The sequence below is a fragment of the Stegostoma tigrinum genome, chromosome 23 (genome assembly GCF_030684315.1).
Source record: "Stegostoma tigrinum isolate sSteTig4 chromosome 23, sSteTig4.hap1, whole genome shotgun sequence".
Taxonomy (NCBI): domain Eukaryota; kingdom Metazoa; phylum Chordata; class Chondrichthyes; order Orectolobiformes; family Stegostomatidae; genus Stegostoma; species Stegostoma tigrinum.
In genome coordinates, this window is record NC_081376.1 from 11,912,985 (window position 1) to 11,940,897 (window position 27,913).

Consider the following 27,913-nt stretch of genomic DNA (forward strand, 5'->3'; position numbering starts at 1 on the left):
GCGGTGGACCTGACACTGCGCACATTAATCCTCGCTACTCGTACCCCCATTGTGCAGTGACCACAGTACCCTCCCCAAGTCCAAGGTCCAGCCCCTCCATCTGTCCCTTCATGCCCATTGCCCGGGCTAACTGCTGGACGCTCTCCGGGCTCAGGAAACCGTCCATGCTGCCTTCCGGGTGGCATCCCCCCATCAGGGGTGCGGAGGCAGGAGGGTCCGGCTCCGGGTCAGGCTGGGGACGCGCTGTTTCCTCCTTCTCGCCTGGAAGTTCCGGGGGGCCCTCCAGTGCCCCAGCAGCACTTGACTGGGTGTCGGAGGGAGACTCAGGATGCCTCCCGTCACCCGGAAGCAGGGTGCTGCTTTCCTTCTCCCTCGAGATCTTTAACTTCTGCTTCGGGCGGGCCCTCTCCGAATCCCCCTCATCAGAGGAGCTCTTACAGCCCCCCTGCAGCTGCCTCTTCCCGCCTGATGGTTGCGGTTACTGGGCCCATCGACACACGTTCCTCCTTGCTTTCCGGACCGTTGTCCACTCCCCTGGGTTGCCTGTCGCCGCCTCCATCGACTCCGGGTTGTCGGGGGGTAGCGGAGCCTGCAGGGGTTCTTTGCTGGCCTCGGGCCCATCCTGCGGGGCTGGGCCCTCCTGCAAGACTTGGCCCTCCTGCACATTAGTGGGGTCCTTGCTGGGCCCTGGTGCCTTCCTCTCCTCCGGGGGGGCTGGCCCCGCATTGCCCCTGCTGGCGACCTGGGTGTAGGTGGTCCCTCGCTGTGGGCATGCCCTATAGAGGTGGCCCGCTTCCCCGCAAAGGTTGCAGCTTTTCTCTTGTGGGCAATCCTTTGCAAGGTGTCCCTCCTCCCTGCAGTTCCTGCAGATGGTGGCTTTGCAGTCGGCCGCCACGTGACCTGACCTACCACAGGCATGGCAGACTTTAGGTTGCCCTGCATAGGTCAGGTAGCCCTTGCTCCCGCCGATCGCGAAGCTGGACGGTGGGTGTACGACATTCCCGTCCGCGCCCATCCTCAGCGTCACCCTGACCTGCCTCTTACTGGTCCAGATGCCAAAGGGGTCCATGATGTCACTTAGGTCCCCTTCCACCTTCACGTACCTTCCGAGGAAGGTCAGGACATCAACTGCTGGCACATGCGGGTTGTACATGTGTACAGTCACCATACGGCTCCTCTGCGCTGGCATCACAAACAGCAGGACAGCGGTCAGTACAGAGAGGGGGCCCTCACCTCCTTTCTCCTTGAAAACCTCCAGGAAGTGCTTGCAAAGCTTGGCACTCCTGAAGGTCACATTCTAAAAACCTCCTCCGGGGAAATCCTGCAGGCAGTAAATGTCTGCAGCAGCGAACCCACAACAGTCCAACAGGACCCTCTTCACGAAGAAGGTGCAGTCCACAGGTGCACCTTCATCCACCTTCTTTACGGAAACATGGATGGTGTTCCGGACCCCCTGACCTGGGGCACGAGCACTTGCCGCAGCCATCGTTGCAGGTTGGCTGCTCCCCTGAACCAGCGTTAGGCCGAAGCCAGCATTAAGATCCACTGGTCGCAAGGGCGCACAGCCAACCCGACGTCCTCCTTTCACCTCCAAGACAGCGCTCTCCTCCTCTCGGTCCACAAGAGAGTGGGTCTTTATTTTGTTCTGGATGTAAGCTGGTTCACTGAGCTTGAAGGTTTGTTCCCAGACGTTTCGTCACCATTCTAGGTAACATCATCAGTGAGCCTCTGATGAAGCACTGGTGTTATGTCCCGCTTTCTATTTATCAGTTCAGGTTTTCTTGGGTTGCTGATGTCATTTCCTGCATTGGTGATGTCATTTCCTGTTCTTTTTCTCAGAGGATGGTAGATTGGCTCCAAATCAATGTGATTGTTGATGGAGTTCCAGTTGGAATGCCATGCCTCTAGGAATTCTCGTGCGTGTCTCTGTTTGGCTTGTCCTAGGATGGATGTGTTGTCCCAATCAAAGTGGTGTCCTTCCTCATCTGTAAGTAAGGATACGAGTGATAGTGGGTCATGTCGTTTTGTGGCTAGTTGATGTTCATGTATCCTGGTGGCTAGCTTCTTGCCAGTTTGTCCAATGTAGTGTTTGTCACAGTTCTTGCAAGGTATTTTGTAGATGACGTTCATTTTATTTGTTGTCTGTAGAGGGTCTTTTAGGTTCATGAGCTGCTGTTTTAGTGTGTTGGTGGGTTTGTGGGCTACCCTGATGCCAAGAGGTCCGAGTAGTCTGGCAGTCATTTCGGAAATGTCTCTGATGTAGGGGAGAGTGGTTATGGTTTCTGAGCCCGTTTTGTCTGTCTGTTTGGGTTTATTGCTGAGGAATCGGCGCACTGTGTTCATTGGGTACCCATTCTTTTTGAATACACTGTATAGGTGATTTTCTTCTGCTCTGCGTAGTTCGTCTGTGCTGCAGTGTGTGGTGGCTCGTTGGAATAATGTTCTAATGCAGCTTCGTTTGTGGGTGTTGGGATGGTTGCTCCTGTAGTTCAGTATTTGGTCCGTATGTGTTGTTTTCCTGTAGACGCTGGTTTGAAGTTCCCCATTGACTGCTCGCTCTACTGTGACATCTAGGAATGGCAGTTTGTTGTTGTTTTCTTCCTCTTTTGTGAATGTTATGCCAGTAAAGGGTATTATCGATGGTCTTGAAGGTTTCCTCTAATTTGTTTTGTTTAGTGATGACAAAGGTGTCATCCACATAGCGGACCCAAAGTTTGGGCTGGATGATTGGCAGAGCTGTTTGTTCGAGTCTCTGCATTACTGCCTCTGCGAAGGACCCTGATATCGGGGATCCCATGGGTGTTCCGTTGGTTTGTCTGTAGGTTTTGTTATTGAAAGTGAAGTGGGTGGTGAGGCATAGGTCCACTAGCTTGATGATGTTGTCCTTGCTGATGAAGTTGGTGGTGTCTGGTGTATGTGTCTCCGGTTCTTCTAATAGTGTCGTCAGTGTTTCTTTGGCCAGGTTGATGTTGATGGATGTGAACAGAAATTTCTTCAATATTTGTCACAGGCTGATGTATTGATTTTTTAAATGTCAATGATCTGGAACTCTTCCTGTAGTGATAGCATTGAAGGAACTTGAGGGAATATTTATTTAAGTTTTGTGGATTCTTGTAACAATCATTTTAAGTTCACTAAGAATGTGCTGGCAATGACTAAATTGCTTGAAGTAGTATATGTACATGGAATATAGGAATGGGGGTAGGCCATTCAGCCTCATGAATCGGTTCCACTATTCAATGAAATATTGGCTCGTTTATATTCTAACTCTAGTCATCTCACTTGGCTTCACATCCCTTCATATCCAAGGCTAGAAACTATCTACGCATCTGATGTTTAAAGTTATTAACTGAGTTAACATCCACTACTTTTTAAGGGAGAGAGTTCCAAACATCAGGAACTCATTTTAGGGAGAAATATTTCGTAATTTCTGTCCTGAATGACTGACTCTGATTTTAAGATTATGCTCCTCATCCTAAACTCCTCCACCTGTAGAAAACTTTCTCTGTATTAAACCTATCAATTATCAATTAAAACCTCCGATCATTTCAGTCAATTATCCCTTTCATTTCTATATGGGAGATAAAGCATGCCCAGGTTAGTTCCTGATATTCTGATCCTTGAAGTTCTGGTAACATCACTGATCTCATTCAATACTCCTGATGTTGCCCTCTCCACAGTGGTGAGACCAAACAAAGAATGATGACTGCTTTGCAATATCATCTAATCCCATGGGGAGGCTATGGCCTAGTGGTATTATTGTTGGACTGTTAATCCAGAGACTCAGGTAATGTTCTGAGGACTTTGGTTTGAATCCCAGCCACAGCAGATGGTAGAATTTGAATATCTGGAATTAAGAGACCAATGATGACCATGTAATCCATTATCAGGAAAAACCCAAATTGGCCTTCAGGGAAGGAAACTGCCTTCCTTACCTGGTCTGGCCCACAGCAACACAGTTGACTCTTAACTGGCCCTTGGGCAATTCAGGGTGGACAATGAATGCTGGCCCAGCAAATGACACCCCCATCCCATGAATGAATGAAATAAAATCCAAGCTTCCTGTCATCTCTGATATGACAAGGTGTAGAGCTGGATGAACACAGCAGACCAAGCAGCATCAGAGGAGCAGGAAGGCTGACGTTTCTGGTCTGGACCCTTCTTCAGAAAATTCTTGTCATCCCTACCTTGTTCCTACTTTTCTGTCCTCAAGAACCTCAACATAAGCTCAAAAAACAACACTTCATCTGGGCATTTTACAGCCTTCTCGACTGTAGGCTTAGATCATAAGTCCTGACCCCATTTCCATTTGTGTTTCCTATCTGGTTTGATTTCTTCTTGTTTTCTTCCTATTCCTTTCACATTGTGGTCGAAGTGTAATAATCACAGAACATAGAACATAGAACATTACAGAGCAGTACAGGCCCTTCGGCCCTCGATGTTGTGCCGACCTGTGAAACCAAACAGAAGCCTGCCATTCACCCCCAATCTAGACATGCATTTTAAATGGTTGTAGTTATACCGGACTCCACCATTTCCTCTGGCAGCTCATTCAATGCACACAGCACCCTCTGTGTGAAAAAGATGCCCCTTAGGTCCCTTTGAAATCTTCCCCCTCTCACTTTAAACCTATGCCCTCTAGTTTTGGACTGTCCCACCTTGGGTTAAGGACATTGTCTATTTACCCAATCCATGCCCTCATGATTTTATAAACCTCTATAAGGTCACCCCTCAGCCTCCGACGGTCCAGGGATAATAGCCCCAGTCTATTCAGCTGCTCCCTGTTGCTCAGATCCTCCAACTCTGGCAATGAACTTCTAAATCTTTTCAGAACCCTTTGTAATTCTGATGGAAGAATTACTATCTCTATTTCCCTCTGATCAGATCTGCCTGATCTGCTGAATGGTTCCAACATTTCCAGTTTGACTTTATAGTTGACTTTCAACTCTCCTCTAAAGTCAAAAGTCAAACGACACCAGGTTATGGTCCACTAGGTTTATTTGAAATCACAAGATTTTGCGGCGCTGCTCCTTTGCCGGGTGAACTCTACTTGATGAAGGAGTCGCGCTCTGAGAGCTTGTGACTTCCAGTAAACCTGCTGGACCGTAACCTGGTGTCATGTGTCTTCTGACCTTGTCCACCCCAGTCCAACACCGACACCTCTACACCTCCTCTAAAGTGATCCAGACTTAACTATGTTAAACCACCATCAAAGAAGCTGGCCACAAGAAAAACGTCCATCCCCTCCTTTTGTAGGGCAACGAGCAATTAGCAACTAAGAATAGTATTTAAAAAGAATGGTTCGCACTTGTAACTAGCCCATGATAGGAAATGATGGTGTTTCTTTGTGGATGTATGATTAACAAGAAGGAAGATCCCAAACTTAAATTAAGTGAGATGTTTTACGAAGATCTTCCCAAAGCTTTGAAAATCAACGTGAATGGATAATGAGAAATCTAATGATACAGTTCCTTCATCTGAAATTGGGCTTATGATTTTCTGCCTAAAATTTAGGAGGCAATTTTCCCCGGATATTTCAGGGGCTAAAGAATCTCCTAGGCAGCCTTATGCTGAAATGTTGTGTTGAGCACAAGCTGCCAACCTGCTAAAGGGATTGAAATGAGCAATTAGAACGGCCATCCTGAGGTCCTTTGTCACTTTGATTATGAGAGGACCTGATCTAATTTCCCATCCGAGCAACAACCAGCTGGCTGGGAGTAAATGCAGCAATAATTTATACCACACCTTTGATGTACTAAAATGTAACTAAGTTCTTCACAGAAGTGTTATAACGAGGGACAGAAGGATCTTGGTGTCCTTGTACACCAAATGCTAGCATGGAAGTTCATCTATTAGATGAAAGGCACAGTGGCTCAGTGGTTAGCACTGCTGCCTCACGATGCCAGGGACCTGGGCTCAATTCCACCCTCAGGTGACTGTCTGTGTGAAATTTGCACATTCTCTTTCTGTCTGTGTGGGTTTCCTCCAGGTGCTTCAGTTTCCTCCCACAATCCAAAAGAGTGCAGCTTAGGTGGATTGGCCATGCTAAATTACCCATCGTGTTCAGAGATGAGTAGATTAGCGGGGTAGGGCTGGTGGGATGCTCTGAGTGTTGGTGTGGGCCTGTTGGGCCAAAGGGCTTCTTTGCACACAGTGGGGATTCTATGAAAAGACCTTTGTTGCAAGAGGGATGGAATGGGATGTTCCTGTATAGGGCACTGTTGAGTCCCATGTGCAGTTTTGGTCTCTCTACTTTAAAAGTACTGGAAGTAGTTCAGAGGCTCACTAGGCTGATTCCTGGTTTGAAGGGTTCTCTCATGACGTAAAGTTGAGAAATTTGGGCCTGTGCTCACCAGAGTTAAAAATGATTTGAGATGATCTTCTTGAAACATTTCAAATAGATAAATCAATCAATCAATCAATCAATACAAGCCTGGCTTACGGAGCATCTGAATGGAGGAGGTGGTTTGACTTAGGGAGGGAGCTCCAGAGTTTATGCTTGCAAGCACTATCTCAGATATAGCAAGAACTGCCAATGTTGGAGTCAGAGATAACACAGAGTGGAGCTGGAGGAACACAGCAGCCTGGGCAGCATCAGAGGAGTAGGTAAAGCTGATGTTTTGGGTCAGGACCCTTCGTCAGAAATGGGCATTTCTGAAGAAGGGTACCGACCCAAAATGTCAACTTTCCTGTTCCTCTGATGCTGCCTGGCCTGCTGCATTCCTCCAGCTCCACACTGTGTTATTTCAGGCACTAACTAAAGCTTTGAATGTTCCTTTCCAATCGCTGCTAGAGTTTGAAATGGAATTTTGAAACATGTTGCAGAGACTTTCTGGCCAATTCAAGATGTCAGCAACACTATTCACAGATAATGGGAACTGCAGATGCTGGAGATTCCAAGATAATAAAATGTGAGGCTGGATGAACACAGCAGGCCAAGCAGCATCTCAGGAGCACAAAAGCTGACGTTTCGGGCCTAGACCCTTCATCATTCTCTGATGAAGGGTCTAGGCCCGAAACGTCAGCTTTTGTGCTCCTGAGATGCTGCTTGGCCTGCTGTGTTCATCCAGCCTCACATTTTATTAACACTATTCACAAATGTTTTTGGAATCCTCTGATTAAGGATAAAGGGGAGCACTGTAATACTCCACCTATTAGCTTTGTTACGGCAGGCACCAGGAGATATTAAGGGAGCGATTGGTCATCTGCACCTTGCTGCCACTGGTGTGTACGAGGAATGGCAGTAGCTGAGGCCAAGGACAGCAGGTGGTGGTGCTGCAGGATGGCACACAGAAAACCGATCCTTCGCTAACTGGTAAAGAACAACCTTTCTTTATTGGGACCTCCTCCCCTAAGCCTTTCAGTGCCACATCTGAAACTCTGGGCACTGCCTCATTTAGTTCCTATACCAACTGACATGTGCCAGTATGGCAGCCAGCATACTCCACCCATTCATTTGAACATGATGCATAGTGTATATGTACTACGCATCGCTGTATAGAAATTTGATTTAGATGTGTGTACAAGTTACTGTTTTAGCACGTACGGGAAAGATCAGCTTCCAATAATCGGCAATTCAGGACAACATTCTGAGTAATAAACCAGACTTTCAAGCAGCAAGTGTATTAGCTCAACATCATGAACCATTCGCTTTCATTCTCTCACAAAATTATCCTTTTAGTGTAGAAAGCACCCCAGGAATCAATACTTAAAATAATTGCTTGATGTGTTTATTTCCACAGCCACAGGAAAACCCTTAAGATGTGGTGTTTAACATTTAAAAGTTTAATACTGGCTCTGGGGATGCAAAAGTGATTCACCCTGGATTGTTTAGGACCAGTCGGTGGTCTCAGTTGGAAATGAAGGCGTTGTTGAGGCACATGAGAGACTACGAGAGCACTTCAACCTGTAAGTAGTCTCAGAAGCATGTATTTAAAGTTAAAGTTATTCACGCAATACAATTAGGACTCCTGAAACCGAAGAGCAACCAAGGGTTGCTCAATTGTGCCCTGGGTATGGTCCTTCCTGACAGCAGTCCCTTCTCTAGAGTATGGGTCCTCCACATCCAATGACCTCTTCTACCATCAGCACTGAGTCTATCACCACAGAGATGGTGGGCTCTGCAAGAGGGAATAGGATGGCCACTCTGTTCATAATAAAATGCTGGTGTGTCACCAAGTCGGATCTAATTCCATCCGTAATTAACTTAATTGGGACAATCCATCTTCATGGTTTTGGCAGCCAACTCCAGCCTCTGTCCATTCAGGGCCAGATAGAAAGCCTCAGGGAGCAGTTCCAACACAGCTCCTCTCTCCTCCGACTCCACCATTACTGCGGCTGGAAAGATCAGCTCTAAATAGTTGAAGAAAAATTTGTGTTTCGACTCTCAGAAACTAAACTAAGCGTTTCATCATTTTGCTTCATTTAATAATCTATAAGAAAAGCGCTTCAAATAAAGATGCAGACGCAACAGTTCTGGACAAATCAAAATTTTCCATTGGCACCTACTTCTACTTCGGTTGGATTGAGTCCTTCAAATGTCTCATAGTCCATGTTGATCCTACTAACAGCGAAATTCCGAAGATCAGCTGCTTTGGCACCACCTTCAGGAATATCGGTAGAGCATTAGTTCTCTGTGTGCGTGTATGTGTGTGTGTGTGTGCGTGTGTGAAAGTGCAAGTGCGTATGTCAATGTGTTTGGGTGTTTGTTTATGTGTGAATGTGCATATGAATGGTGTGTGAATGGACATGCCTGTAAATATTTGTTAATATAAGTGTCGGTGAGTGTGCCTATGTGTGTGCACGTGTGTGCATGTGCATGTGTGTGTGTGAATGTATAAGTGCATGTGAATGTGTGTCAGTGAACATGCATGTGAGTGTGTGAGTACGCATGTGAATGTGTGGGTACATCTGTGAATGTGTGCTTGCATGTGTATCTGTGAAAGTGTGTGCGCATCTGAGTGTGTGTCAGTGAGCACTGCATGTGTCTCTGAAGGGGTATGTGTGTGTCTATCTGGATATGAAAATGAGTAAGCCTTTAATTTTGAACTAGTCTAAAAATTCTTGGGAGGAAGAGTAGAAACATTCCATTTTTTCCACTGGAAAACAACTTCAACTTTAACAACATCGTCAAAAATTAATCTAATCATGACACTAAACATTTCAGATTGCAATGTCACTCACCAATGTACGGCTTGATTGAGCAATAGTAGGTTTTCAGGTTACCAGTTTGATCCTGGAATGCAAGCTTAGCAATCCCAAAAATTATTTCTTTTTTTGTCTGAGAACATGTGGAAATATCAAGTGGTTTCACTTTCCTGTGATAGAATGGTTAGGACATTATATTAAAACCCTTTTTCAGAATGATAGTACTGTGTATGTTCGCTAAAGCAGTCACATTCCCCTCTTGCTCTGAGTTCTAAATGAGGTGTTTGTCATTCTCATTGTATAGAGAACCTCCTTATTCAGTGTCTTGCTTTAGGTCACTATCAACACTCTAACCTTTAAGGTGAAGCCTTAAACACACCATGTTTCCCTAGGGAGCACTGTGCTTTTGAAGAAACCAGAGAAACCAGGGCTTGAATGAAGAAGGAAGCCGACACAATGGTTAGCGAATAGGCATGGTGGAACCAGAGGTCACCATTTGAGAGACAGGTTTATTAGCGTTTAGGTCGGTATGTTTGAAACCATGGTCTCTATTTTGAGACTTGAAAATTGTCATTAAGATTTGTGAGAAAGGAGAACAGATTCAAGAACAGCTTCTTCCCTGCTGTTATCAGACTTTTAAACAAACCTCTCAAAGGGTCATTTATGACCTCTTTCTGTGCACCTTCTCTGCAGCTGTAATGCTACATTCTGCACCTTGTTCTGCTACCCTGATGAGCTTTGTATGGCACGATCTGCCTGTGTGGTGTGCAAAGCAACACTTTGCACTTCATCTTGGTACATCCGACAACAGTAAATCAAACTCAAAACTCATACTTTTTTACATTTTATGGAAATATTTAATTTGACCCCTGAACAAGTAGCCGCATGCTCCTTTGCTGTTAGTTGTTGTCACAGTTGCTACTATAGTGTTTCATCTGACATTCCCTGGAGTTCGCAGGTTTGATGCTGTCCAGGCTTGAAGGCAAGTCGTGTAAAAGTTAACATTTGATGCTGAGCATGCTTGCAGCTCATTATCAGATGATTTTGGGAATATTTACTGAACAGGCTTAACTTGCAAAGAAATGGTAGATGAGGAACCAAAGCCCATAAACACACCTCTCTCCATGAAAGAGTGGCAATTGGTTCTGTACAACTGGAGGGCAACCACTCCATAAATGTGGGATAAAGTGAGGAGGTACAGCCCCATGAACTACCACATCCAATAAGATGCTTGAACCCATGCAGCTGGCTCTATTCTGCACCAAATTCTAGCCATTGAGCTTACTAAACTACAAAGAAATGGGCAAATATTTAACCTAATGAATACAGGCTTCCATGCTATGCCTCGAGGATAGCATGTCAGTGTACCATCACTGTCTCAGCATGTGACCGCAGAGTATAACAATGCCAGTCTCCACCTTATGTGGAGCAAAAAGCTACATGAGACAGGTGCTGAAATGATTAATCTCAAGAATGTAACACTCACCTGAGTTCAGTGGGAGAAATGGTTTCTAGCTTCTCCTCACTGGCTGTACACAACATTGTGCCACCAATTGCATTTAATGCATTTACATCTAATACCCCAAGCCCTTTCACGTAGTGTGACCGTAATGAATTAGTCTGAAACCAGGAAAATATTTCAAATTAGAGACTGGCACAGATTCAGAGCGATTCACAAACAAAACAGGGGCAATTGGAAGGAATGTTTCTCATACAAACAGTTGGACTATGTTATCTCATTATAGCGGTGATTACGGATTTACTAACAACCTTCAAAAGGGGTTTAGATAAATATTCACAGGAGAAAGAATCTAAGGATAGGAGAATGAAGAAGGTGGAACGAGAGCAACTTCATAAAAAAAATAATCTGGGACTCATTGGGCTGAACTGTACTATTCCAGGACGCTATAACTTTATTACTGAGGAACAAAAGACATACAGATTTGCTGCGATCTAACTGAATGACCAAATTGGCTCAAAGGGCAATGGCATATAAATTATTATACCACTTAAGCGAGAATCTGAAATGCTATTTGCAGCTCCTTACCATTTCAGCACTTCCACTGTTCTGTACTGCTTCTGCAAGCACAGAAGGATCAGTTATATTCCACTGGCTAATCTCTTCAATGGTGTACACAGTCATGATTATTCCCAACTTCTTAATTTCTTCTTGAGGAAGTCCTCTGGGGTATATCTGTTTTGGAATATTTAAGCATAAACACATAACAAGGCATTTTTCAAACATAGAGAAACACAACAGATCCCATGAAGAGAGAAACAGAGTTAACATTTTGAATCCAACATGTTCTGTGATGGAAAACTGAATAATTGCTGGCACCATGTAATAGCAGAGATGAGACATTTTAAAAATATATTTCATAGCATGTAGTTTTTGCAGGCTAAGCCAGTATTTTTGTCCATTTCTAGATGCCCAGCAGCTACTGCAGTGAAGAGTCACCCATGTTGCATTGGGTTTGAAATCACATATAGACCTGTTAAGGGTGGAAGATTTTCTTCCTGGAAAGACATTAGTGAAGAGACATTAGTATTTTTATGGCAAGTGACAGTGGTTATATAGTTGCCATCAGGTTAGCTTTTTAATTCCAGTTGCTGCGATGAGACTTGAATCAATGTCCTCAGAACATTAGTCCATTATCCACTGATGTTACCACAAAGCCAACATCTCCCCCATAACAACAACTTTAACTCGTATTTGCGTAGCACCTTGGATGTAATAAAATGTTTTAAGCTACTTCACAGAAACAAAGCCATAAAGCAACATTAGACACACGAGGCAATATTTGTGAAGCTGGACAGAAGATTTGTGAAAGAGGTATTTTTTTAAGAGCTGTGTTAAAGGCGAATAGAGAAATGTAGAAGCAGAGTGATACGGAAGTGAATTTCAAAGCCTCAAGTTAATGGAGGGGAGAATGTGGGGACCATAGCCGTGCACTGGAATAGTCAAGTAATGAAGGTAAGGAGGTTTCCTTTTATTCACTCATGGGACGTGGCCATTGCTGGCTAGCCGGGATTGTTTGCCCATACCTACTTTCCCTTGAGAAGGTAGTGATGAACTGCCTTCTTGACCACTATAGTCCACCTGCTGTAGGTAGACCCGCAATGGCCTTACAGAGGGAATTCCATGATTTTGACCCAGCAACAGTGAAGAAACGGTGATATATTTCCAAGTCAGGATGATAAGTGGCTTGGAGGTGAACTTGCAGGTGTTGGTGTTCCCAGTTATCTGCTGCCCTTGTCCTTCAAATGGAAGAGGCCGTGGATTTGGAATGTGCTGACTCAGGATCTTTGATTCACTACTGCAGTGCATATTGTAGATAGTACACACTGCTGCTACTGAGCGTCAGTGGTGGAGGAAGTGGATGTTTGTGGATGTGGTGCCAGTCAAGCAAGCTACTTTGTCCCGGATGGTGTCATGCTTCTTGAGCATTGGTGGAGCTGCACCCATCCAGGCAAATGGGGAATATTCCATCACATTCCTGACTTGTGCCTTGTAGATGGTGGGCAGGCTTTGGGGAGTCAGGAGATGAGTTACTGATCTGCTTTTGTAGCCACTGTGTTTGTGTGGTGAGTCCAGTTGAGTTTCTGGTCAATGATAACCCCAGGATGTTGATAATGGGGGATTCAGTGTCGATAACACTACAGCATATCAAGTGCTGGTGATTAGATTGACTCTTGTTGGACACGGTCATAGCCTGATATTTGTGTACCATGAATGTTACTTGCCACTTGTGAGCCCAAACCTGGTTCTTGTTGCATTTGAACATGGACTGCTCCAGAATCTGAGGAGTCGTGAGGGCTGCTGAACATTGTACAATCATCGGCAAACACCCCCACTTCTGACCTTATGATGGAAGGAAGATCATTAATGACGCAGATGAAGATGGTTGGGCCTAGCACACTACCCTGAGCAACTCCTGCAGAGATGCCCTGGAGCTGAGATGGCAGACCTCTAACTACCACAACTATTTTCCTATGTGCCAAGTACGACACCAACCAGGGGATTGTTTGCCCCCCAATACTCATTGATTCCAGTTTTGCTGGGGCTCTTTGATGCCACATTCAATCAAATGTGGCCTTGACGTCAAGGGCTGTCACTCTCACCTCAGCTCTGGAATTCAACTCTTTTGCCCATGTTTTAATCATGAGCATGTTGTTTCCGTAGAAGGTGCAAATCAGCAAATTCTACAATGAATGAGCAGTAGAATGCTTACCTAAGTGGGAAAGAAGATCAAGGCAGGGCTGGGCTTTCAGAATAAAAAGTGCACGATGTTTTGTGCTTCTAAGCAAGGTATAGAGCACATGAAGGGATCAATTACATTAACCTTTGGCTGTCTGGAATCTTTGCAAGTCCCTTATCAGAATCCATGCTTACAATGAATTTGACTGTGGCTTTTAGGTGGCATATCTGGACATTACTGTGAACTTTCTTGTTTTTCATCATGATGGGTGGAAGATCTGCTCTCTCCCCCATCACTAACATGACCTTCAATCCTTGTGTTCAGCAACACCTTCCAATGTTCCCTTCGATACTGATATGAAAGCAGTGCCTGGGACCTAAAGCTTTTAAGGTTTAATTGAAAGTCAATGTGCCATTAACTTAGCAGTAACTTCACACTGAAAAGAACAACAAAAGATGTGTTTGAAATCTAACCATAATTCACAGTTAAGACTGACATGGTGTGAGTGTGCTTTGGTGGTATGGACACACCTATAAAGGCACAAGAGAATGTAAATATTCTGCTCCAGAGTTCTGATGTTTTTATTCTGTAAATCGAGTGTCTCAACCTTAGAGTCTTACCTCTCCCAGTTTTCTTTTAATAACAAAAATTTGATCATTGTTAAAGGCTAAGCTTCCCAGTTCAGTGAGGTTTGCAGCCAGGACACTATTGTTCAAACAGGCATCCAGATCGGTGGCAGTATAGGTCGACGGCAGCAACAAATGATCAGTTCTGTCTGGTGTTATGAAGACCAGGGCACAGTCTGTGGATGTAAAGGGAATGAAAGATGTGAGGAAGGTAATTGCAATCTGGTTTCCCGATGAACATAATTACTTCCCTTTTTTTGTTCCTCCATTAGTTGCACACTTACAGCCACTAGTGAGCAGGATGTCTAATGTCACCCACGCCATTCGCACAATTACAGGAGCCAGGGCTGATCAGAAAAATAGCAGATATGATCCTCACTGGATTTAATGAGCCCCCATTTTCTTTAAACCCATGCTTTAAATGCATTCCATTTGCTCTGTTTATCTTTCCATAGATTTGTTGAATATTTCTAAGCATTATCTGTTTTTATTTTAGTACTTAGAAATGTAATGCAGCAAAAGAAAACAACAGCTAAAAATATATATTAGTAATTCAAGCCAGGACATTGCAGAGTGTTTGTGAGAGTCTGAATTGCTGCGACTGGGATTTGCTGTAACTGTGAGATTCCTGTTCCTGAATGAAGACACTCTGACACATAAAGGGAGGGAGGATAGCACCTGGGCAGTTTGAATCAGACTTCAGTCACACTTTGAGGAGGGGGTTACAGAGTCAGAGTGAGGGTGGTGTGATCAATGGTGAACAGAGAGTAAGGGGAACCCAGGTTAGGTAGAAGTTTAGAAATTGCAGAAATCAGCCCTACCTACAACATACTTGCTATCAGTGGAAGCAAGAGTAAAGATTATAGGAAGGATAGTCAGATTATAGGCATTGAAGCAGACAGCTGTTCCAGTGGATAACGTGGTGGTTGTAGAGATTCCATAAGTAATGGCTAGATAACACTTTTCATAAGTAGAACATACTTATTTGGTGTCAGATGAGAGACGCCTCAAACAAAAAGCAAGAGAGTAGAGAAACAATCAGAAATGTAGAGGAGTCATACCAGATGCGAAACATTAACTCTGTTTCTGACTCCACAAATGCTGCCAGACCTGAGTTTCTTTGGCATTCTCTGTTTTGGTTTCAGATTTCCAGCATCCACAGTGTTTTGCTTTTAGTCAAAAATAAAGTTTTAGCCTCTGCTATTAAACTAAAAACATGTAGTAGTTAAACCAGGAGAGAGAACATGTTGGAACAGAAAGCTTAGGATGCGTGGACTAAATAAATGATCTTTAGACAAAAACAAGGAGCGCACGCTAATAGCTAATGCCAATTCTACTTGGAGATGATAGCCAGTTATTGGAGCATGGTTGTAAGACAATCAAAACTGTAAATTAATACACCAGTTTATAACTTTACAGCCCAGGAAAATGAGAAATAGCCTTAGTGGTTGAGAATGAAACCATATCAATGTTGACAAGACCCTGAAGGGTCTAGGCCCAAAATGTCAGCCTTCCTACTCCTAAGATGCTGCTCGGCCTGCTGTGTTCATCCAGCTCCACACCTTGTTATCTTGGATTCTCCAGCATCTGCAGTTCCGGTTATCTCTGATACAATTTTGGCCCTCAGGTCTGTGTGGGTTCTGCAGCCTCACAAATCTAAATCTTCATGAACATCTATGCAACATTCAATGGCTCCTTTAAACAAGAATCCCTCCTCCAACAAAAATGCCTGTGCGACTCTGCCTGACCTCCCTAAATGGCCAGGAACTCAGAGGCAGGCTCTAGTTAGTGCGTTCCAGTGAAACTGGAAGGCACACAGCTCCCTCAATCAGATTGAGTTAACAACATGACAGTGTATGAACATTTATTTAAAAGCACTCAACCTGATTTGAGGTCAAGGCAATGTCCTACTCTGCTGTCCTCTTGCCAATGTGTATTTTCTTTACCATCCAGTTCAATATAAAGAAATATTTAACCAGTTTCTGGTTATATACCTGTTGCATGTTGTACTCTTCCTTTTACAAGCATTGGGGGGCATTTTTCCGACTGCTTATTCAAAGATTCATCATGGACAGTTTCGGGAAAAGTCTGCAGAGTGGAGAATATGGGTATAATTATTTAATTTGTACAGGATGAATACATAATCAAATTTATTATCTGTTTAAATAGATATTTAGAATCCCTACAGTATGAAGGAGGCCGTTTGGCCAATCGAGTCCACACTGACCCTCTGAAGAGCAGACTAATCAGACCCACCCCTCAACCCTATTACTGTAACACTGCATTTCCCATGGCTAATCCACAACCTGCACATCCCCAGACACTGTGGGTAATTCAGCACTGCCAATCAGCTCATCTTCGGACTGTGGGAGGAAACCTACACAGATGTGGGAAGAATGTGCAAACTCCACACTGACAGCTACCAAGTGTAGAATTGAACCCAGATCTTGGTGCTGTGCTAACCACTGAGCCACCATCAGTATAAAGAGTTGAGGTCTACGTATTCTTATTTTATTTTCCTGTTTTTCATTAGTTTTAGGATACAGATGTTGCTTTTAAGAGTGTGTATCACCTATTACTAGTTTTCCTTGAGAAAGTGATTTTGAAGCTCTTTTAGAACTGCAGTAGTCTCTACATTGAAGACACTCCCACAGTGCTGTTAGGTAGAAACTTCCAGGATTTTGTCTAAGGGACGGAGGTGATATATGCCCAGATTGCGGTAGAAAGATGAGGTTTTCCCATATGTCTGCTGTCCTCATCCTTCTAGGTGGTGGGGGGTTGCTAGTTTTGAAGATGTTATTAAAGGACTTTTGATCAGTCAATGCAGTATGTTCCGCACACAGGGCAACTGGCAGCCACAATGTGCCAGTTTTGAAAGAGTTGATGTTTAAGCTGAACAGGACTGCTTTTTCCTGAAAAGGGGTGAGCTTGTTGTTACAATAGCAGTCTTAAAAAGTAAAAACTATCCGCTGCATTGTAAAATGATTGCATTTGACCACCTCCATAGGTATTGTGAATGCTAAACAATAGATATCAATCGCCGATGCCCAAGTTTAAAGAAACAGCTGGTTGCAGAGGCTAATCAGGTGGTGAGGGTAACACACTTGTAAGTGAGCTTTCATGATTGGGTTTCTTCACTGCAATTCCCTATACCCTGGTTGCCTGCTCCATGCTGGGGTCTGGTGTTGCTTTACACTCAACTAATATAATCAGGGTTTATTTGCCAACCCAAAACTAAGTAACATTTCTTACATCTATTGCTCTTACATTTTAGAGAAACTAACGCCGAGATTGGAGATTGTTGTAATCGCTCCAATTCATCAGTGAATTGGACCTGTAATTTTTTGAGTGCATCATGCGTTAAATCTTACTTACCGATTGAGTACTGGAAATTACCACAAAGAAACCTAGAGTAAAACGTGAAGAACATGTGTTAAGTCTCATCATTCTGGTTTACAAGTTATTTATGAAAAGAAACATGTTGGTGTTTCTGTTTTTGAGAACTCTGAAACAATCAGGGACCAGCCAGTTTTTGGAATTGTGTTGATGTCTCTTGGGGTTACATGATGTTTAATGGCAGTGGATTACTTGTTCAACAATGAACTGGTTCTACATGGTTCATCCTTTCAATGGGAGTTGGACTATCCCATCCCCTGCTGAAAGAGAAGGTTTTCTAACACCAGGATGAACAATGATGCATTTTTGTGCTATGTTATTCAATAACCTGTCCAATATTAAACTGGCCTTTGTTTATTGGTTCAAATCTTATGGAAACCCCAACCCTAACATTTCAGGCTAATTGTCTACAACATTATTCTGGCTAAGATACATCCAAGCTCAATTAATTTTATTGATAATAAAATGTGAGGCTGGATGAACACAGCAGGCCAAGCAGCATCTCAGGAGCACAAAAGCTGATGTTTCGGGCCTAGACCCGAAGGGTCTAGGCCCGAAACGTCAGCTTTTGTGCTCCTGAGATGCTGCTTGGCCTGCTGTGTTCATCCAGCCTCACATTTTATTATCTTGGAATCTCCAGCATCTGCAGTTCCCATTATCTCTCAATTAATTTTATTGCTCTGTTTATAATTTCCCTCATAAATATAGTGCAGAAAATTGCTGTTAAAGGACCTATTTTCTTCAGAGGTGTTCCTATGTTTCCAAGGTGTGTAGCAGAGGACAAATGCCAACCACAAAAGAAACTGCAATCTGGTTAATGGGTTGGAATAATTTGGTTTGAAGGATTAGTCACCCTTAAGGAATCAGTGTCAAAAATAAAAAAAACAGCCCTTTACATACCTCCTAGCCCAGAACTTTGAAGCAGGATAAACCCATAAATAAAACAGATACTGGCTCAAATGGTACTGAGCTTCAAAGGCTGGATTGCCAATACTCCAAACTTAATGATATTGAACACAAAAACAGAAGTTTGCTGGAGAAACTGAGTAGTTTTAGCAGCATCTATGGAGAGTAAGTAGAGTTAAGCATTTCGGGTCCAGTGACGTTTCTTCAGAATCATTGAGTTTCTCCAGCAATTTCAGTTTTTTTAAAAATTTTCAGCATCCGCAATTCTTTGTTTTATTTTAATGATATTAGAGTTCAGGAATCCACTACCTGACAGGATTGACTCACCAAAGGCAGTATTGACCAACACAGCCCTCGGGGAAATGGTCAGATTGGGCGACATTCTCTTCTGCACCATGGTTGGACGGTTAGATGTCCAACTAATATTCTGCAAAAGGAAACAATAATCTTTGTCTTTATTAAGGGGAGAGTTGATCAGACTTTACCAATGTCTTATGATATCACATTGCCAGAGATCTCTCTTTATCAATGAAAGAACTGGAGTCGGTCATTCTGTCCTTCGAGCCTTCTGTTCTGCTTCAAATAGATCATTGTTATGATCAAATAGATCCTAGACAATTGCTATGCATCAATTCCATTTAAAATTTAATAATCTTGTTTAACAAATGTCTACCAAATTCTTGCTAAAAGTATTTTTACTTACAAACATACTGTGTCCCAAGCAAGGACAAATTAAATGCTCATTATCTTTACCAAGCTTATAGCATTATTTTGTTCCTGTAAAGAGTCCCATCTGCTGAAGGTTACTCTGAAAGAGTAAGGTATGTTAAATGATTGAGCAACAGGTCAAGATGTCTGTTTCACACTCCTACTATGCGTGTCAAGACAGGCAGAGCTCAGCACTAAACATGAATCTTCTGTCAAGCCAGAAAAACATTCTGCCTATAACATAAATTAATAATTTGGCATAGGTCTTTCAGTGCAGAAATGATGCCAAGTTTTGATTATTTCAATTGGCCCCAAGCCTTATCATAGAGTTTGTGGGATGGCATATGGAAAGGTTTACCAGACTAATACCTGGATTGGGCAGGTAGTCTTACAGAGAAAGGCTGGACAGACAGGAATTGTACCTGCTGGAGCTTAGCAGGGCAGGAGGTGGTTTGATTGAAACATACCAGATCCTGAGGAATTCTGACAGCCTGAGAGTGGAAAGGATATTTCCCATTGTGCGAGAATCTTGAACGTGAGGTCAACTTTTAATCAATAGTGGGTTATGCATTTGAGACTAAGATGAGGAGAATGTTTTTCTCAAAGAGGATCATGAATATTTGGAAATGGAAATGGCAGTGGGTGAAAAGTACTTGAACATTTTTAAGGCAAATGTAGATACATCCTTGATAAGCAAGGAAAGATCACTAATGATAAGTGCGAATTGGAATAATTGGATCAGCCATGATCTTATTGAATGATGAGGTAGACTTGAGAGGCAAGGAGCTTACTCGTGCTCCTAATTCATACGTATATATGTTCGTATGGAACAGTTTCAGATTTCTTCTAACCTTTAGTGTCAAGGAAATGCACACTTTTTCAAGAAAATGCATTATGTTGGCAGTGCAATCTACCCTTTTTACTTTAATCCTTTGAGTTCTGGGATCAGTCCAGTGAATCGACATTGGTCTGTCCAAGGTCATTTTCTCCTTGAACAAAAACAAAGTTGCTGGAAAAGCTTAGCAGGTCTGGCAGCATCTGTGAAGGAGGAAACAGAGTTAACGGTTCAGGTCTGGTGATCCTTCCTCAGAACAGGAGGAGTCTGAGGAAGGGTCATCAGACCCAAAACGTTAACTCTGTTTTCTCCTTCACAGATGCTGCCAGACCTGCTGAGCTTTTCCAGCAATTTTGATTTTGTTCCTGATTTCCAGCGTCCACATTTCTTTCGGTTTTCATTTTGTCCTTGAGATGCCGTGCCCAGAAATAAACAAAACACTGTATCTTCAGAATATAGTAGCAGTGATGTTGAGCTTTAGTAAAGAAATAATTATTTCAGATGCTATAAATATTGAACTGTTGAATTAAGATTGAAGTAATGTGTTTGTGAAAAACATTTTTTGAAGTTTATTGCCTTCCTGACAATTTGCAAGAATTACCAATATTAAAAGAAAACAACATTAATCCTGCATGAGAGGAGAATGCTGATTAGATGGTAAACAGACTTTAATCTGGAGAGGTGTTGTTGTGGAGAATGCTCTAGTTAATGAATACAGGCAGCTAACTACAAAGCTTTGTTTAAATTTTAAATCAGGCAGCTTGACACTGATGACATTGCATTAAGAAATAAGCAAGTGAATGGCCGTCATCTATTTTATTGAGTTTAAACAGGTGCAGTACATGTACTTTTTTTTATTCACTCGCTTGTGCGACATGGACGTTACCGGCTGGCCACAATTTATTGCCCGGACTTTTTCTGCAAAGACCAGGGCCCTCTCTTTAAAGATACATAGTTTTCAGTCAAACGTGCCCAACTCACAATCCTAAATTGGTAGTACGTAAAATTCTTTGCACACTCAGAATTATCAAGTAAATGTTGTCCAGTTGTAGAATATCATCCAATGTTGCATGACACTGTGTGAGGTTTGCAGGTGAGGACTGGTTGGGTGCATTCACTACCTTTCTTGTTTTGAACAGAAATGGGGTATCCTTTTTTGTGCAATATATCAGTCTTTAAGACATACAGACTACATACCTGGCACCACACTGGCATTTAAATTCATACCACATTTCTCAATTGTGTTATAGGCAGCTGGCCTCCTTGGCTCATGAGCATGCTGTTAGTGGCAAGTATTACTCATGTAGCTGCTGTGCAGGGGCAGCATGAAACAACTGGGTCAAACCTGTGAGAACCTTACCCTTCCTAGGTAATTTGAAGCTGTCTGGAGAATTTTCAGGACCAAAAGTGGCATGAGGTCAAGAAAGATAATAAACATTTAATTGTTCCTCACTATGGGGCACAGTATTTTTGGATGTAAAACTATTTTTATTACCACTTTATATTATTTCACCACTGTTTTATGTTTCAGGTAAATACTCATCGTACCTGTGTTTTCAGGTATACAGATTTAATGTTCTAAAGCCATTCTATAATCCAGAAAACTCGAAAATACAGAAATGACTTGGTCCTAAGTATTCTTGACTGCAGATGTTACAGTATAAGAAGATTCATTGGAAATTAGGAATAGAATGAATCATCAATAAAATAACAAGTTAAAGAATTTACACCAGTCCACAGTGAAATAGTTTATTAATGCTAAAATTATTGATCACAGACAACTTGATGAAATGCAACTACTTAGAGTTGTATTATGTAGTGATTGTCACAGAGAAAAGGTGAGAAAAAAGTTTTAAAAACTAGATGTCAGAACAAATAGTTATGTTCCATTGATGAGATTTTTAAGATTATTATACTTTCTGTTCTGCAGTCTGTCCTAGAGTAATTCTGGCTGGTTTGACTGCTATAGATCAAAGGACAGTTTAGATTGCTTTATTAAGATGGAGGTGCAAGCTATTTACACATGGTGACAATGGCAACAAGTCTGACAGTATCCCAAAGTCCAAAAATGCTGCTATACATATCTGATTATAAACATTATACAATGTTTAAAATGTCTCTTTACTTCTAAGATGCAAGGTGTTAGGATCTAATTTGGCAAAGTAGTGTTTCTACCAAGGGATGCAAGATTAAAGTGTTTCATCATACCATGAGGATGAGGGCAAAGGAAGCCATTTTTAAGATCAGGTTACAGGCTTCCCTACCACAGGATGACAGTTGAGGTTCTTTGTGGTCAGCAGAGAGAAGGCCCTGTCTGAATTTAAAAGCTGTTATATGCAAAGGAAACAGTTGCTAGTCAAAGAGGCACATTCTGTAGCCACCTAAGAATTCTGTGAGCAAGTGAAGCATTTCTGCCAATCATTCAGAATGGCGACACCTTCTCTAAGAACAAGGTCATGCTTTGAGTGATAACGTGCAACCTCTTATTGATGAAGAAGGACAGAGGGAGAGAAGGAAAGAAAGGGAAGCAATTCCTACACTCTGGATCCCATTATCTCATGGGATGTCTGCTCCTTGTGGCCAAAAATCTGTGAGCAGAGAATTGGCCAGTTCAGCCACAGGAGATTTCATGGCAGAACTCATGTCACCCTCACATCAAGGGCTAGCTAACAAAGATGAGGGATGATCAAGCATTTCTCTTGGATTTTTCAGTAACTAAAAGAAATTGTAGAGTTTCTTAAAGGTCCTACAGGTATAATGATATAAACAGGACACAGTGCCAATATCATGGGCATACTGCACTTTGTTGGTATTACATCATTCGATGCAAAATTGTTTCACTCCCTCCTAAAATCAAACTAATTATGCTCTTTAACAATTGTGTTCTGGCTGATTTATAAAATGAATTTTGATCACAATGATAGTTGCATTTTGGAATTAAACATTTCTCACCATCAATTGCTCAGTGATCTCCAAGTTGTTAAAATGACAAACACAGTTGACAATCTATTCACATCTTAATTCCTGAGGCCCTGAAGCTTCTTAATTAAGTAGCATGACTGGACAAGTTTTGTACAATGCTATTGTGAAACAAGGGCATTCCACCTTACTGCTGGAAATCAACACTTCGCAAGCTATACTTGTTTCTTAAATGAACCGTGAATGAACTGGGTGACATAAACAGAATAATGTTAAAACAGAGGCTTTTAACCAAGAAGCTGCAACTGAGTTAGATGATTTACCACGTTTATAAAAGGAAAGAGAGAAACAAAGTTGCATCCACTTTGTGCCAGCAGTACGAATCTATGTGTTTTCTTTGTTTGGGTTTTATGTTAGCAAAAATCTACCCAGCTTAAAAGATCAATGCCAGAGTTTGGTTTGCATTTATATCAATGAAGTTGAGGATACAGCAAACTGTGGGGAACAATGCTGGAGGAAACACACCGGTTAGCAGTAGAAGGCAGAGAACACAAAACATAACTTAGGTCAAAAAAATGTTGATCTGACATATCCTGCACACCAGATTCTAAAAATGTATTAACAGAAAAATATTGGGTGCAGATACAGAGACAGTTCTGAGGAAGGGTCACTTGACCCAAAACGTTAACTCTTCTTTCTCTTCACAATTGTTGCCAGACCAGCTGAGCTTTTCCAGCAATTTCTGTTTTAGTTGTGTGTGCGCAGAGACTTTTTAAGGTGGTTAGTAAAAACAGATTTGACAGAGGTTTTCAAAATCATAAATGGGGTGGATACAGTAGGATAGGGAAAAGCTGTTCCCATTTGTCAAAATGAAGAATGAGAGGGCATACATTTAAAATAACATGCAATCAAAGCAAGGGTAATGTAAAAAAGGCATTTTTCAGAATGCAAAGTGTAAGAGTATAGGCCAGTTAGCATATGGAGTGCACAGTCTGGAAATGTGGTGAAAGCAGATTCAATGAAGGCATTCACAAGATTTTGGATGATTAATTGGATAGAAATAGCATGCGTGGATATGGGGAAATGCTAATGACTAGTGCCAGGCCATAGAAGCAGTGGAGAATAGTCGGCTGAATGGCCTCCTTCAGTCATTCTGCAATTCATTTGAGCTCCCAACGAGGTTCAATATGGACATGAGCTCACTCTGATTATGTCACTGAAGCTAAGTCAATTATTCAGCATCAGCATGTCAATGTTCAGGCGAAAACATAACCCCAACTAATGTTTAAATGGGACAGCCGATCAGAAAATTGACCTCCAGGAGATCATTTTCACGACAAATATGTGAAAAGGAAAAATATCAATTTATGTATTAGCTGGCCAAGAGAATAGGACTAAAGCAGCACAAATCTAGAGGGCCAAATGGCATTCTTTGTTGTGATTGGTCTGACATCCATTAATCACAAAACAAACACTCTGACATGTCACCGACACATTCACGAAGAAGTTTTAATATCACCACTAAATGCTTTTAACACTTGTCACGTCAAGAGACATGGAAAATGGCTGCAGAGCTACAGAAGGCAGGATTTGAAGAAATGGCAAGAGACTAACCAAAGGCAGTTTTTAAAGAAAGTGGAGGGTGTAATTTCAGATGATGGAGCACAGGCAGCTGAAGGCTACAATGCAGGGCAAGAAGCATGGAAATAGAGTCAGAGGACAGCATTGGGCAGCAAGGTCTCAGAGAATGATGCTCTGACTGAGTTGCATAATAGAGAAAAGACATTGTAGGAAGAGGCCCAAGTTAAAGACTGCAGGAGGAGATCACAAGGAGGCAAAGTGCACAGTCACAGAAGATATCATTTAAATATGTCGATAGCGTTACTATATTAACATGATAGAAACCTGAAGAAAGAGATTCAAACATGAATTTGCAAGACCACATACCTTTGGGAAGGAAAGAGAAAGGACTTTAAGAGTTGAGTGTGAGAGAGGGAAATGACACCAGCAGTATTGAAAAGATGATTAGGCTGGGGGTAATAATTGATGAGGGAATCACCTACAATACAGGATCAGAAAGGAGAGTGGGACGGTTGGTAATTGTTTGGGAATGGGATCATTCAAATGGGCAGACAGTAAGCCTCGTGGTCAAAGTGAGACATGTTGTGAGAGAAATTATGGGAAAAAAATTGTAAATTGAAGGCTAGAGGGCCTGGCTTGGGTAGAAAGGATGGTTGTAGTGGATCAAGGGTTACGGGGGTGGGGGGGGAGGTGAAAGCGGAAGAATGGGGTTGAGAAATTTATCAGCCTTGATTGAATGGCAGAGCAGACTCGATGGGCTGAATGGTCTAACTTCTGCTCCTGTATCTTATGGTCTTATGTAGGGACAACTTTGGTTCTTGAGAAAAAGGGGGAAGGAGCTGAGGTGGACAAGTGTCGTATCAATCGCAGTAACATATTCATGGCTCCTCATGCTCAGTGTTGGAACAGAGGATGGTAGGGCAGAAAAGAGGAGTTTAAGAGTGCTGACAATGGAGTAAAGAAGCCAAAAGTTGTCTTTGTTTTATAGAATGATCTTGGAGGGTAGTTTCTGACAGAAAATGAGGAACCATTTTATAGGTGATAATGGAAACTGCAGATGCTGGAGAATCCAAGATAATAAAATGTGAGGCTGGATGAACACAGCAGGCCCAGCAGCATCCCAGGAGCACAAAAGCTGACATTTCGGGCCTAGACCCTTCATCAGAGAGCATTTTATAGGATCCAGTTGGCCCTGCTGATCTGCATCTAAACCTATATATACGCAGTGCACTGAAGTACTTCAATAATAATTTTACTCCATACCAAAATCTGTTTGAATTCTTAGACAGTGCCTGGTTAGGGGTTAGGGGATTTGGAAGATTGAGATGAGCTACCAAGGAGAGTAATCAGAATGAAAGACAATGTTGGAGGCAAGAATGTAACAAGTAAAGATGAGGATTAGTTGAGCAGATCACCATCTGAAGAACCATCGTGGCAACTGAACAGTGGAAGATTAGTGAATGGCAGCTTGGACAGAAAATTGTAAGTGATTTGGGGAAAATGTTCCTTCGGCACATGGGGGAGGTGGAGCGGATAGTGAGAGCAGAGGCGCAGTGAAGGGTATGGGGTCTAACTTTAATTAGTTTCCCAAGCTATGCTTCTCGGATCCATATTACTTTCTGTGAGCATCCTTTGTTCACAGCTTAGTGGATTCACATATCCTGTGGACTAGCATCATCATTCCACCATTACCCATCACCAGTATTACACAGTCTGCTGGCAACTCATTAGAGTTAGAAGGAGTGGTGAGCCATAGATGTAATAAGACAAGGCGTTGTCTGAAGTCAACATGCTGGGCGTAGAAGTTTCATAGGAAGTGATAGGATCAAGGGTGTTGTTGTATGTATAGCACAGTGTAGGGAAGACAGTTGCTAGGCGAGAGGGGTCACCTTCCAGTTTCTTTCAGGTTCCACTAACAAAGGTAGAAAGATGAAAGAATTGCATTGGTCAAGCGTCTCTTATGATCTGAGAGGGTTCTAAATGTTTCACATCCACACAGAGACTTTCGAAGCGTAGTCACTGTTATCATGCAGAAAGCATTGCAACCAATATGCACTGAATAAGCTCCCAAAAGCAATGCTTGATGGGCAATGAGTACTGCTGACAAGCAGCCCTCAGATGGTGAGGTTTCTAACTCAAGGACTTAAATTCTTGGAAACATCCAATTGGCAAGTTAAATACCTCATGGGCATATAGTTCCTGTAGGCTTTCCACACAGGGGCAACATAGAGTTCCCAGTGATTTTCCAGAAAGAAGTTAAGAGCCCTGTTACCAACATGAAATTCTATCTGTCAACAAATACAAAGAAAGCATTTCTTTCTATAAAGTCTTTAACTTACACACCCCTTTTGACAAACAGCAAATTAACATAATTGTCTGGATCACAAAGCTATTTTTAAAAGGTTAACTTGAACTCACTCTTTCTTTCAACAGTGCAAAAGCTATCATTTGAATATCTTTTTGAAATCTGAAGTAAATTCTACTCACCGTTACACTGTACAAAGCTCGTTTAGAAACAATTTAATGCAGACAAGTAACTCACTTTATTAACTACTCAGGTGCCTGTGAAACAAAATTATGATCACGTTTCTGGGAGCCGAGGCATTACTAGTGGTCTTATTTGAAGAGACATGCAAAATGTGGAATAAGTTGGATTTATTTTTTGGCTTTCATAACTCAATAAAAATTTTACTTCATGCCAAAACCATTTTAAATTCTTCGTCAGGGAGTGCCTCGTTGAAGATACTGAGTGAGAGAATTCTGAACAGATGTAACCATTTATCTGCGGTTCAGTGAGAGCGATCTCTCCTCAGAATCCTGGCTGACACTTAGAATGCAGGAATGCTGCTCTCCCTCACATGCCATTCTTTTGAATGAGGCACTAAACAACAGATATCTCTTAAGTTCATTCTTGGGATATGGTAAAAACTGGTGTTTATTGCCTAGTCCTTAATTGCCCACAAGAAAATGGTGATGAATTGCATTATTAAGTATTATTGGCCAATTTAGTGTAATTAAGATTCAATCAAACTGTGGTGGACTTGGAGTCACATGTAGGCATACTGGGTAAGTTGTCAGCTTTCCTCGTCTAAAGGATTTTAGTGAACCAGATTTTTTTTGACAACAATCCAATAACTCCCTGTGACTGAATTCTATGTTATTTTGACTAAATCTGAGTTACTATGCATTTTATGGAAGGCTTCTTACTCCTAGTGAGATTTCTCTCTGTTCTGCTTTATTAACTACTACATCACTCTTATGGCACCTCTCACATCAGATTCTAGCATTATCATAATTGACTATCTTAATGTCCCTTAGTTAGCCTTAATTAACTTAACTAATTGCCCATTTCTGGTCAATGGGTATTCAGAATAGCTTTTATCTGTAAGAGGACATTGGGTTCACATCCAAATGCCTTCCCCTGCCAGTTTACAACCCTGTCTGCCTCCAATTCCACCTTAAAAGGATGAGTAAAATCTGGCCCCTTAAATTTAATCTCAATTATGTGACTTTTATACACCCATAGCTCTTGCAAAGAAAGGAGGGGAGTTTCCTTCATCTTTTTCATAGAGGATGAGAGAACCGTCAGGAGATCT

The 27,913-nt window shown here is 42.2% G+C and overlaps 1 protein-coding gene across 3 annotated transcripts in view; it reads right to left on the minus strand.

The window, feature by feature from the left end:
* The window catches only part of LOC125462372 (mesothelin-like protein), a 34,444-nt gene extending 7,512 nt beyond the window's left edge, over nucleotides 1-26,932 (minus strand). The window contains exons 1-9 of one of the 3 annotated variants that reach the window (XM_059654219.1): nucleotides 26,860-26,932; nucleotides 18,602-18,701; nucleotides 17,348-17,379; nucleotides 15,967-16,060; nucleotides 13,967-14,148; nucleotides 11,195-11,341; nucleotides 10,634-10,767; nucleotides 9,184-9,317; nucleotides 8,509-8,603 (exon numbers count right to left, since the gene is read on the minus strand). In XM_059654219.1, coding sequence (XP_059510202.1) covers nucleotides 8,509-8,603; nucleotides 9,184-9,317; nucleotides 10,634-10,767; nucleotides 11,195-11,341; nucleotides 13,967-14,148; nucleotides 15,967-16,060; nucleotides 17,348-17,379; nucleotides 18,602-18,671 — 888 coding nt within the window. In that variant the 5' untranslated portion in view covers nucleotides 18,672-18,701; nucleotides 26,860-26,932. Of the gene's footprint in view, nucleotides 1-8,508; nucleotides 8,604-9,183; nucleotides 9,318-10,633; nucleotides 10,768-11,194; nucleotides 11,342-13,966; nucleotides 14,149-15,966; nucleotides 16,061-17,347; nucleotides 17,380-18,601; nucleotides 18,702-26,804 lie in introns of all 3 variants that reach the window. The other 2 variants (XM_048552369.2, XM_048552371.2) reach the window with 2 other exon arrangements.
* Nucleotides 26,933-27,913: the final 981 nt, after the last annotated feature.